The sequence below is a fragment of the Pyxicephalus adspersus genome, chromosome 10 (genome assembly GCF_032062135.1).
Source record: "Pyxicephalus adspersus chromosome 10, UCB_Pads_2.0, whole genome shotgun sequence".
In the NCBI taxonomy this organism is placed as follows: domain Eukaryota; kingdom Metazoa; phylum Chordata; class Amphibia; order Anura; family Pyxicephalidae; genus Pyxicephalus; species Pyxicephalus adspersus.
In genome coordinates, this window is record NC_092867.1 from 52,742,256 (window position 1) to 52,756,031 (window position 13,776).

Genomic DNA, 13,776 nt, shown 5'->3' on the forward strand with positions numbered 1-13,776 from the left:
CATAAATTGTCTTTAGAGAAATATTAATAAAACATGGTAGAATGCCTAAAACAAAAATGGTGACTATTGTAGCAAAAGCACTGAAACTGATTTTCAGTATAAGGGATCATTATGTTAACCTTATAGAGTACCTGTTATTTTGCAAAAGCCACATACTGGGAGTGCATAGTCCAAAGGTCAAACAGTGAATGTAATTGCAATTGTAATAAAGTCACTACAAGGTTAATGTTGCAAACAATGTGCGTAGGTGGAGTAGACTTGGAATGAAGTTAAAGCCCAACTCCAGCCAAAACATTTTTTTGGATAGAGTGAGGAATGGTTTGAATCATATTAGGTTTTTTTATTACTGTATGTAATCCCACTAAGAGTGACTTTTCCTTACTTCCTGTCCCAGTGGTACCTGAACAAGAAATGATGGGAGTGGTTGTCACCAGGACAAGAAGTGCAAATTGCAGAAAAAAACCTGATGTTTCTCCATTCCAAAAGTGATTTACTAGCTAATTTTTGTGGTAAGTGAAAGGAAATCGTCCTATTAAGAATGTGAACAGGAATAAAAAACTAAGAGTTTATAAATGTTACCAATTCTACTAAAAGTATTTTTGCTGTCTGGGTAAGTCTTACCCCCAATCTCCTTTAAAGATGACCTCAGGTTTCTTTTCAGTCTTGTGGAGTTGTACAGGCTTTTCTTCTGAAATAATTACTCTCATTTCACTTCACACTATGTGCTTCCCACAGTGTGCCCTTAAAGCTGCAGGATGTCAGTTATAGTCCACCTAATTTCCTGACTGTATTATCTAGCTCTTTTCTCCCCAACAGACTGTCCCTTTATTCACTATACTTCCATTCTTACAGTAGGGGAGCAGAAAAACAAGCAGATGGCACCCAAGGTACTTCTTCTAGGAGTGCCTACTCCCCCAGACTACTAAAGTAACTGGTGTGAAGCTCTGAATATATGATAATATTATCACAACAATGAAGCTAACAAGGCAGCTCTGTTCTACATATATTAAGGCAGACCATAGAAACGCCACTTTGTATGAAGGTTCCAAAAAAATTTTTTATTTACGTTTAATACAAAAATCAAAGCATTTTGGGGTTAGGAGGAATCCCCCGTCTGAACTAAAAACAACAGTCCCCCATTTATATGATCCTTCCAAAATGCATAAATCTCCTATGAATTCCCCAGGTAGGCCAATCACCCCAAGTATCATTGCCCTGACAACTAAACTCCCACAGTTCACTGGCCAACACTTACAGCAATTTGTCAGAAATCTTCCATTCTTTTCTAGATACAACAGATCGTCTATAGATACTCCAAAGGTTTGGTCAGACAACAACCACTGGTTAACTTTTGATGTGGCATCTCTTTACTTTCATATGGTTTAAGAGTGATAGATTAATTCTTAAAATTAGATCCTCATCATGAATTTTTTATAGACAAGCAGACTTGCCCACAAGAGGGATTAGGTTTATTCTCACTCACAAATATATAAAATCTTTCAGGACTCTTTCTATAGCTAAACCTGTGAAACAGCTATAGGAACATGTTTTGCACCTAATTATATTAATCGTTAAATGGGTGCTTGTGAGAACAAGAATGTATCTATTCTTTTAATCCTTTCCTCTCTTATAACAAACTGTATAATCGGTACATTAATGATTTAATTATCATCTGATTTGAAAATCCCCAAAATTCCCAGCTTTGTTTAACACCTAAGTAACAACTCGTTGCTCCTTGCCTTTACTATTAATACACAATCAAATACAATAGATTACTAGGATGTAACCTTTATGGACCAGCCAAGGTAGGACCATCTCCTGCTATTGACTCATGGAACCCCTGAAAGCTTACACTCATTTTGAGAACCACTAGACTATACCAAGGTATGAAATGAAAACAAATAGGTTTCATCTAAAAAGACCAAAAGACCACCTTATCTATATTAATATAAATAAAACAAATGGGGGAAATGATTTAAAAATCACCTGCCCACAAGTCCAGGGGAGGCAACTAGTTCAAAACAAAAAGTTGTTATCCCATATTGAAGTGCACTTATTTACACCCACCTCTGTGCCACCACTGTGTACATAAACCAAGCCACTGGACTTGATGTCACTGAGTTTAGCATGGAACACGGACCAAGGACCAAGTTGGCTTACATTTCCCTCTTCCAAGTACCACATGTTGACCTTTCCTTCACTCCCCTGCTGCTTGGTGACTGGCTTTTTTATAGAAAAATGTTCAGTATTTATGAGTACGAGAAGCACAGGACTTATTCCTTTCATATCAGTCATATGGAGATCAGCATAGAGCCTTCAACCATAAAAAGCTTCAAGTTGGTCCATAACACTTACATACACCATGTTTTATTTTTTTATATCAGGTGGCAAAATCAAAGCGAGAAAACCCAACGAGAAGGTAAATATTTGCTATTGGTAATAGCAGCCGTTAAGAGAAACAGTTGCTTAGCTCTACATGGGAAAAGCCCAAATTCACAATAAAACAAACTGTGATTACCAACACTTTACTAGACTTTGGTAAGGGAGCTTTAGCAGATTTTTTTCTCCAAGGGTATCAAGATAAGATCCTATGTCATTTTTTTCATAATTTGTGTGACCGCTTTATATTGGTCTTCTGACTTCTGCCTCAGTAAAATGGAAAAGTAAGAGATAATATTGCAGACATCCATATAAAGCTGATAGTGGCATTATGATTATCCAACATTTTTGACAGCTTAAAGTTTATTTATATACCTCATTAATCAAAGTCTCAAAAAACATTACCTTTTTCCAATAGTTTCCAAACATAGGGCGACTGCTACAAAAAAAATACACAAAAACAGTACATGCATCACTTTTGTAACAATAATAATTGAAAAAAAGTTATTTACTTACATATGGTCCAGCGAGGGAACGCACTTGGTGTTCCAGGTATTTAGTGAGATCGTAGCTTTTCTGTATTGAGCTTCTAGCAAGAGGATCTGTTATGTTCAAAGAATTGACAGAGACTGCATGCAAGAGAGATACCAGCATAGCACATAGGACTCTCTGTGAGCCCTCTTCAAGAGACAGTTAGTGACCAGGTTTGTAGTGCAAAAGATAGAAGAGACAAATTATGGGAGATAAAAAAAAGGATGTTGGGGGGAACAGAATAAAATAGAAAGGAAGAGAAGTGGAAGGAAGAGAAAGTAGGAATAGGAAAGAAAGAAAGAAAGAAAGAAAGAAAGAAAGAAAGAAAGAAAGAAAGAAAGAAAGAAAGACATTAAAATTTAAAATTACAATTAAGTAGGGAATTGTGGAGAGGCAGGGATACAGGAGTTGCGGAGAATTGGTAAAGTAGTGAGCAGAGAAAAAGAAAGTGATACAGGATAAAGAAAAAGGTAGAAAAGAAATTGGAGTTTAAGAGAAAAAAGGAAAAACATAGAGAAAGGAAAAGAAATATTGATGACAGAAAAGAATCAGTGAGAAAGCGGATGGAAAAACGCAGAAAAGTAAGAAAATACAAGAAAGTTGTCATAGTGGGTGAGTGGATTTAATGAGAGTTATACATGGAATAAATACGGGGAAATAATTGAGAAAAAATATATACGGAGCACATACAGAGTAAAACAGGAAAAAAGTAGATGGAAGAGAGATTGAAAAGGAAAAGGAATTAGGAAATACAGAGGATAGGGGGGAGGGGGGTTGTGAAGGGTTTAAATAAGAAATTGTTAGAAGGTAGCAGAAAAATAAAAGAAGGTTAAAATTTTAAAATAGAAATAAAATGTGTAATGAGGAGGAAGGAAAAAAGGGGAAAAACAGAAATATCAGACTACATTTGTTTGACCAAAATGTTAAATAACATGTACAATTAAATAACACACCATACACAATATAACATATAATGTAACAGTATGCAGACTGGTAATGTATCCTGATTGTGGAAATGTGGTTTATAACATTGCATTCAATCAGGGCCTTTCATTTATTCTTTTGCTTGGAAATGACAACTAGAATCTGATTACTATGGGCAACCCACACTCCTTTGTGGGTATAAAAAGGACAGACCTAAATGTTTCTGTAGAGTAATGCCTGTGTTGACTTCTCATTTAGTAAATGTTGGTTGTCTGGCCATATCCAGCAACCCTATAAGTGTTTCCAACTTTAACATACTTCTTCCATATCAGTGATTTAAAGGGGTTCATTTATAATGCTGTGAATTTGGCATTTAGCAAAATTTGGTAGAGAATCAATTATTGTCATGAGGATTCTCCTCCAGAGTTAGTTTGTTCATAAATGTCAGATTTACTTTTTATAAATAAACCTTAAAGTAATGAAGTAGTAGTTTGTTTGTTTTTATATTGCTGGTGGGTGTAATTACTTCTGGCATGAATATTAATTTCCGATCTTCAGGAAAACTTATGATTAACTATTGAAAAATTTATCTGCAATTAGTTTCCATCATACATACTTCCAAGGATGGAAAAATCGCTTGTATCCGGGAATAGACGCCACTGCCAAGGTCTGGTTTATTATTTTCTAATTGTCAATTCAGACACTGGATGTACTTTGGAAAATCACTCCTTTTGCACACACATAAAGGATAAACCCAACAAAACCGATATTTGTGATAAAGACCGACACTAAACTATTAGGTCGTATTTAGATTTCCAGGGGCAAGAATTTTTATGTACAAGCAACCTGATATTAATTTTATTATTACAACTATTATATTAAATAGCCCTCTCAAACATAATTATTGGGTATTTATTTATATACTATTGTTATTTTTAATACCAGTTTTTAATACCAGACAGCAAAACCTTCTAAAAGATAATTTGCCACAAACCAAGTGCATGATGAAAAAAATGCATACTCAGAGGTTACCAGTAAAAACTAAATGTGACAAGCAGATACAGACAGCTAGAAACTCATAAATATGTTTAATATATTGCAGCTTACCAGTCCTCAGATGTGGTGTTTGAATAAGTTTTTGTTTTTTGGGGGGTTTTGTAACTAATTTGTAACTGTTAATACTGTCACTAATACGCTTCCTGTCCTAGACTAACAACTGTATCTGTGGATAAGCCACATTGCTATCCTAGGACACACCTACAGAACAGCTCTCCCCTATATCAAAAATAGCAGAGTGTTTTGTAGTCCAAAGATGTAGATAAGAACAATGTGATTGATTTGAATGTAGCAAAGAGCTTAGGATAACAGACCGAAAGAAAACACATAAAAAGTAAATTGTTAGGACCCACATCCAACCTATTGGTCAGAAAAGCGAATCATCACGTTAAATCACACTTTCTTCAACAAGTCTGTAAAAGGTTAAATTTTTCCAGGTCATGAAATATATCTAGTAGTAGATAGTCACATTAATTTGTACTTCATAAGGGCATGAGAACTAAGGAGCTTTCCAAGCCATTTTTTAAGTTCATCAGAACTAAAGCTGCAAAACATCTTCAAATTTACGAGAACAAGTCTAGTTGAATGTGATCAACTACTACTAAATACCTTTGCAACAAATTCACATCTTCTACTCTTCTACTATATAAGCATTGCAGTTGGTACTTTAAAGTAGACCCTGCATGAAAAAAATAAGGTCCACTTATTTTGTAACCACCAAATAAAATTGCTATCATAAAGCAATACAAATATAAAGCGTGGTAATAAAGCGGAACAAATATTTACCTGATACACTATTTACAGCTTTAGCATTAGCTCTGTAACTGTTCCAGGAACTGGAACACGTTTTATGGGATTCAGAATAAAAAGGCTTAATGATATCACCCATGCCTAGCCAAGCATCATTTAATTGTTTTCTGCCTGATAGATGATAAGCTGCCTGAAGATGCCTTTGCCATTAGAAAATTGATATCAGAGAAAACAGTCATGGTATGCTCTTGGATGCTCATGTATAATTTCCCAATTATACTTTGAAGAATGAATGTCAGAAAAAGTATCACAGATAATCTTGTTCACATCTGATGTTCAGACATAAGAACCTCAATTACCTACAGGAAAATTAAGGTATATAAAAATTTGTCTATGGATGCCTTCAAACCAAGTATGGTAATGTCAGAAAAGTAACTCTAGTTTCTTTGCATACATTCATGCATAATGTCTCCAATCTGCAATCAAGGTGTATAAAGATCTGTCTTTGGATGCATTCAAAGCAAAAATATCTCATGCAGGAAAAATCACGATGCATAAAGATCGAAAGGGCTTCTGACTTAAAACAACCAAATAAACAGGCTAATTTCCTCTTCTGACTGTTTGAAATAATCATCTTCCAGTCATTGCTTTACTCTTGTCTTTCTTACCCCTGAGGAAACCCTTAAATAATTTTCAGGTCTTGGAGAACCCATACTAAAACCATAGGCTCATATAAAATACCCCCTACATTGATCGTTAGTTGAACAAATACATCCTTTACAAATAGCTTAAAAAAGTTTTGGGGTTATGCTACTGACTCTGCCAAGTGGCATTTGACTTGACATTATGGGACTACCATCACATTAAAGGGTAATTAGCCAAAGATTGAATAACTCCTAACAACCTCTGGAGGAACCCTAGGATTCAACATGCCCTTAGCTGAGAATTGCTTTTCTACTCTCTAGACTTTCTAGTTTAAGGAAATACTGATTTTTGTTTTGATAACTCATCTAAATCACACTTGCCTTAGTTAATAACTCAAAAATATAAACCCATTAGATCAGGAGTAAAGACAGACATCTACCATTTGTAGATGTATATCAGCCGTGGCTATAACAAGATCAGTATACAATAAAGCTTGGAGATACGTACCAGGTTGTGAAATTACTGTGAAGATTAGGAACAAAGGAACCATGAATAAGAAGAGGACACAAAAAAAGAGGTTATCTTTCTTGATCATTTCCAGCAACACTAAAACTAATGAGTACATACACATAATGCTGTTCAGTTTTATGGAGAGAGGAGATGGGGAGAATTGTCAAGGGGCACCCTGCTGTAATCACCACTATAAGTAAAAGTAAAGTAGTCTTTCCTGCTCATTCATTTATTAAGTGCTTTCACCAACCCAGATATTACTCTAATAAAGTAATTATTATTGCTTTACAAGGAAAATAGCTCACATGTGAGAAATCTGGGCCAGTCACGAAGCAAAAAGAAGGGTTATAAGTTACATGCTACTTCAGTTTCAAGAAGTATTTTTCTCATTTTTGGCAGTTTAATGAAGCACATAAAAAATGGCTGATACTCTTCCCACACATGTGACGTTGAAAAAGTCCTCTAAATTTCTTAACCTTCTCAAACTTTAGTTATAAGGCAAAAAAATCTCATTTATTGACTATCTGGGCAAAAAAACTTTTGAAGAAAAATACTTGGAGACAAACACTTTCTATGGAAATCTAATTGTTCACCAATTATACAATATCCAACTATTGTGTGATTATCTTGGGAATGAGATGAACACTTAGATATTGGAAGAAATGCAAAAAAAATGAGTAATTTTTTTGAAAAGAACTATTGTACTCAGGAATAAATCTAGCCATTATCTTATCTTAAAAGAGCTGACTATTTAAATTATTGTACGTTTTAAGCTAGTATCCTACACAATCTTTCCAATTCCTCTTTTTCAAATAGAAGCTGATACAATCCAAGTAACATCTCGCACGTTTAACAAAAAAAAAAAGTTATGTTGACCCCACAAGAGCTGTAAAAAAGCAAAAACTTTGAGGGCCACAAGTGGCTTTCGGCCCAATTGCTGAAAACCTTACTCGCTAAGGGTTGTCCTGAACACAAAGATCCACTATAGCTGGCTAACTGCGGCAATTTTGTGCAGAAAAACAACATAAAACTCAATGATGTCACAGACATGGAATTCTGAAAATAATTTTAAAAATAAATAAATCTTAGGGCCGATTTTCTTTTGCTCATTTTCTTTTTTTCTCGACACCTATCTCTCCTATTTTGGTTTCTCACTCTGTTTTTACATGTAATGGGAAGCACATGTGAGCTTTATAATGACGAGAGGAAACAGGGAGAAGAAGGACAAAAGTTAAATATACAGCACAAGGGAGATAGATACAGTAATGTTTCAGCAAAGAATATAGAAAGGTAGAACTTGTTGTACATGGGAATGACTGGGTAGACTGAAATGTAGGATCATTTTTTTAAAACTTTATTTCCTTGACTACAGAAGAATGTTGTTGTACTAAACAAATAAATGTGGTCTGATTAAATAAAAATATGGATGAGCATAATTAGAAGTTTCTGACCCAAATCATCATAAGGCACATTCATTTGTTGGATCCTACAATGAGAAATGAGTAACAAGCCAACTTTTCCAAGTGCAGGCATAGCACAGTCCATGGGCAGGTGACCACTGTTCCCTGAGCACAAGGTGCCCGGATAAGGAAATGAAATAAAATTGCAAATAATATAAAATGTTATTAATATTAATTCAATACTAAAATTCCCCCCTGTAAGTTCTAAAGCAGTATAACTGAAAATCTTACAATGGAAAATCCAGAACATTAGTAATCATTGTAGCAAGAGGTTGTAATCTCTCCATACCCTGTCCAAAAATTGTTTGGGCATGTATAACCAAAACTTGTTTTAAGTATATTGTACATACCAGTATACCATACTAGTTTAAAGCTATAGTCACAACTATCGGATCTGCATTTACCACTTGTAACTAAGACTTATAGTCTTTTAAATATCTTGTAAAGGCTTGCAGAAAGTGATCCTGTTGTGTATATTCAGGGTGTTTCCCATTTGCATGTTTGTATTTTTAGAAATTTATGTAGAATGCAGCAGGAAAAGAGAGTACATGGCAGGTAGAGGATTTGGTCAGATCAGATACTGTGTTCAGTGCTTCACTGAACAAAGTTTTTAGTTAAAGATCCCCTCCTAAATTGTAAGCTCTTTGGGTCCTCTCCTCCTCCTGTGTCACTGTCTGTATCTGTCTGTAATTTGCAACCAGCAATCTGTCTGTAATTTGCAATTTACAGCACTGCGTAATATGTTAGCCCAATATAAATTCTGTTTATTAATAATAATCCCGGCCGAGCTTGCTGGGGATCCTTGTATTATGATGTTTTTGCTATACAAGAAAGGATGACTAGGGGATGTCAGCTGTGGGCATTCTAGTAAAAGACCAGGACATAGCATTATATTGGCCCTGGCAATTTCAAGTGCCCCAGCTAAACTTGTCTATAGGCACACATTTACTATCCCAAAAACATGCAGTTGGGTTATTTGGCTTCCCCTTAAAAATTGACCTTGGACTGTATTAATGACATATGACTATGGTAGGGACATTAGATTGTGAGCTCCTTTGAGAGACAGTTAGTGACATGACTATCGACTTTGTACAGCGCTGCATAATATGATGGCGCTATATAAATACTGTGTAATAATAATAATAATATGTCTAATAGTAAATCCAGGCCTGGCCATATTGCAAAGTCACTAATACAATCAAAAGGAATTGTTACCCAAGTCAAGACTGAGAATGCCTTTCTGTTATATTCGTTACTCTGGCCACACAATTTTTTCAATAATGTAAAATATAAGACACAGTGACTAGCAGTAGGGATTGCTATATATGAAAAAGATTGCCTTGGCTTCCACTTTAAAGTCTGTTTGGCTCCAGTAAAACATCATATCATGGTTGGTGTATCAACCAAAGTCTCTAAATGCCAAATTTTATTTAAAGTATAGTTCATATCATATATGGCTTATTCAATAGTATATTATTATTACGCCGACATATTATGCAGCAAACACGGAGAGAGCCTGCAGACATCCATGCAGATAGTGTCCTGGTCGAGTTTTTAACCTGGGACCTAGCGCTATGGGCCACAGTATCAACCTCTGAGCCACCATGCTGCCCTATGTTTGTAATAAACATACATTCTAAAATATTACTAAAGTGGCTACCCTAAAGCTGATGGGATGGTAGATGACTAATATTATTTTAAGCTGATCTCTTTTAGACAAATATGTAAAAAACATTCATACAAATCTATGTATGGTGCCATCCATAGTGGGTGTAAAAACAGAAAATTCCTATTTTTGTTCTGTTTACCAAAAATACATTTAACACTGAATTATTACTATAATCACTGTACAGCAGAATTCAACCACAATGGTGGTAACAAATCCTAAGGTAATAGAAGACATCATAGGTATGAAAATCAACAGATGTGTCCACCAATAACTGCTTGTAAGTTGCAACTTGCTTCAGGTATTTTTGGGGGCTTTACTTTCAGCTCAACCCACCTGCTTTTTTAAGGTTCTTTAGGCTGCGTACACTACAATGCCCTTCTAGTCTATGGAGGTAGGAGAGCAATGGAGCAGCACCCTGCTGCGCTCTCTACCCTTCACTTGTATTAGGATCATTCGCCATTCGTGGATCCGCCAGGACAGATCCATGAACCTTGTCAGACGAGCGCTGGACACACACCAGATTCTCAAATGATACTAGCTCTGAGGCAATTATTGGACTCATCTGACATGTATACATAGCCTTACTCCTTACTATAAATCTTTCATGTATTTACCATCAAAGGAGTGCATTAGGAGGACCAAATCCCTCCTTCTTGCTCCATTTTGGTTAAATAGTAGGCAGAGCTAAGGACGGACCCAAACCTGCAGTAGGCTAATTAGCTTATGTCAATTGATTGTAACACAGAGAATACATTGCAAGCTCATGTTAAACCAGATAAAAACAAAAAAGTATTTCTGTTCTTAAATTTTATTCTATAGTTGGAATATTTGTGATTTTAAAGAGATGGACTGACCTTTCCAATAGTTGACTAACCACAATCCTTCCTAATTCATCAATATTAAGCTGTTGCCTTGAGGGTTTCATAGAACTTTGAAATATCTACTCTTGGTGGCACAGAGGCTATTAAACATATCTGACAATCTCTGGGTACTTCAATCAGAAATACTTAATACCATCATTTAATTAAAGTGTATGTAAATCTCTTATATTCTCCTTTAATTTGTAAAATTTACATTCGGAAGTGTTTTAGTACAAAATAAATAGCTTTTAATCATGTTAGACCTTCTCTAATGACCTTTGCACCCTCCATTGTCATCTGGAAGTGTTAAACTATTCATAGATGAATTTACTTTAATCTATCGATTTTCAGTTCAATCGATTTGTTCAATGTAAATGTCAAACATAACATTAAAACCAGTACCACATACCACAATCAATGCACAGTCAATTCATTCAATTTTCTGAACAATGAATGAAGGTAAGCATATGCCATCAATGCTCTAAAATTCATAAATACAGAAATCGACCAAGAGGCCTCAAAAACCGATCAGCTACTTGTATGACCAATGGAAATTTTTCGACCTGATCTAACAAGATACTTTCTATTCTACATTTCGTATCAATCACTTTTTGATTTGAAAAATTATTCATTGGTCTTTTTTATTGGCAGTGCCTATTCAAACCTTTGTTAGTGTTGACCAACTCATGATAAAGTATCTCATCAGTTGCCAATTACTGCAGAAGTGGTCTTCTGCTACTTGCTTCCTCTGCCAGCCAAAGACAGTCACTTATTGCAGAGCTCAATAAGAAGAGAAAACTGGTAGCAGAAGACCTCCTCTGCCAATTAATTTACAGCAGTGAGCTCCAATCTGTTCCACGGCAACTTTTTCAACACCTCACATAGGGTGGATTTGGGGGGGATCATAGGAGAAACACAAAATAAAAGCAGGAGGAGCATACACAATGATTAAAATTTTGTAGAAGGCATCACGGATTCCCAGTTAAGCTTTGAATTCATTTTTTTGGTTTGAGATGACCACCAATAACCAAAAAAAAAACACAACTTGCCAAACTTGTCCTCATCTATGATGACTGAACAGGGTAGAGAGGCCTGAAGTCTTCACTAATAGAGGGACATGGACATGGGTAAGAAGAGTAGCATGTGGAAGGCCAGTAAATGGAATCTTGTCTTATTTCAGCCCCAACGACATGGCTTTACCATAGATGTAGACCAGTGATTGACAGCCTGTCTACGTCAGAATCACCAGGTAAAAATAAAGCTTCTAGAAGGAAACCAATTCATCCATCAGTTATGAACTAGTAAGGTGCAGTATATTACATTCTTGTTGGGTTTAATACACTTTAACCCTGATGCACCTCATCAATTTCTCAGTTTATGCCTTCAATTGGGCTGTATAAAGCATCCAATAAATCTGAACATTCAAAATGGCACATGTGAGTTTTAAGGCAGAAATTCCGGGGTGGGAGGAATGAGCATTCAGCCCTAACATTACATTTCCATTTATTCAGTTTCCAATAGATTCAACAGGAAGTGAGAGAAAATCTCATAAAAGTTAGGAAAATCCTCTAGACAGTTGTCAAGGTAATATATCAAAATTTATCAAAACAATTACGTTTTTTTCCAGGGTTAATAATAAATTCTGACAATTTTACTTTGCTTTGGGCAACTACGATTTTTTTATGTAAAAGTTGAAAAAACCTTAAAATCTTTTTCAGCCAACAGTTTAGCTGCTACACACCCGGTAAAACGCATTATTAAACGACACAAAGAAATTTCCATGGCTTGACCTAAACCTTTACGCATTCTTATTTGCCAAATGTTTTGGGCTTTTTTTCCGTTCTGTTTACTCTTTATTATTTGATACATTTTAGCTAATTGTTGCAATTTTCCATGCCCTATTGAAGAAAACGGCTACATTTGGCAGCAAAATAGATTAAAACCAAAACACATCATTTACTAAGCATTATATACAGCGAGAGGGCAAAAGATACCAAAATGGTGAGCAGATGTGGACAGGACCAAGGTGTTACACCAGAGTGTATCCAGGAGTCTGAAATACTAGTAGTAGATTTACAATGGGGGTAGACAGTGCAGGACGGGGGAGGTGAGCCAGTAAGACAAGCTGCATATTAAAGTGCTGCCTGTCAGTGCTTTGGGTGGGGAACTTTGAGAGATGTCTCAATCTGTCTTTGATACTGACACTTTCTTACAAGTGTCTGTCTCAAGGGCCCCTCTCATGTTTCACCCTGAAAATCACACAGACGCCCAGGATACCTAGCCCCAGCGCATGCCTCCTCTTATTCTCAACCACTCTATTCCTCTGGTAGTGCCCACCTGCAGCTACAGCTTCAGGATCACATACAGGGATATTGTATAGAAAAGTGCATGGGTAATGCAATAAAGTGGACTTCTGTACGTAAGTACATGTGAAAAGGGGTCCATCCATCTATCTATCTATCTATCTATCTATCTATCTATCTATCTATCTATCTATCTAATTATTTATATATATTATAAATATTTTTTATATTCCTTTGATCTGTCTATTTATCTATCTATCTTGTAACATAAATACAAGGACTGATAGGTGTATAGATAAAATACATTTAGATAAAAATACACTGGGAGATATAGTGATAGAGGGATGGATATCACATGGATAGAAGAATAGACTAAAAGATAGATATTGTATAGATAGAAGAATTGATGGATAGGTAGATTGGTAGATGGATAGGTAGACAGACAGAAGGATAGAATATATTTAGAAGGATACCACAGAGACAGAAGAATGGACAGATAAAAAGTAGAAAGAGATTACATAGAAAGAAGGATAGATAGATAGATAGATAGATAGATAGATAGATAGATAGATAGATAGATAGATAGAACAATGAATGATAGATAGACATGCAGAATATAGACAGACAGATAGAATATAATATAGTTAGATAGATAAATAAATATAAAGATAAAATAAATATAAAAATAT

At 35.4% G+C, this 13,776-nt stretch overlaps 1 protein-coding gene across 1 annotated transcript in view; it reads right to left on the reverse strand.

The window, feature by feature from the left end:
* CLCF1 (cardiotrophin like cytokine factor 1) overlaps positions 1-13,776 on the reverse strand; it is a 37,686-nt gene that overhangs the window by 23,073 nt on the left and 837 nt on the right. Inside the window, exon 2 of the mRNA XM_072424204.1 lies at positions 2,896-3,059. Within this exon, the coding sequence (XP_072280305.1) occupies positions 2,896-3,059 (164 nt within the window). The remainder of the gene's footprint in view (positions 1-2,895; positions 3,060-13,776) is intronic.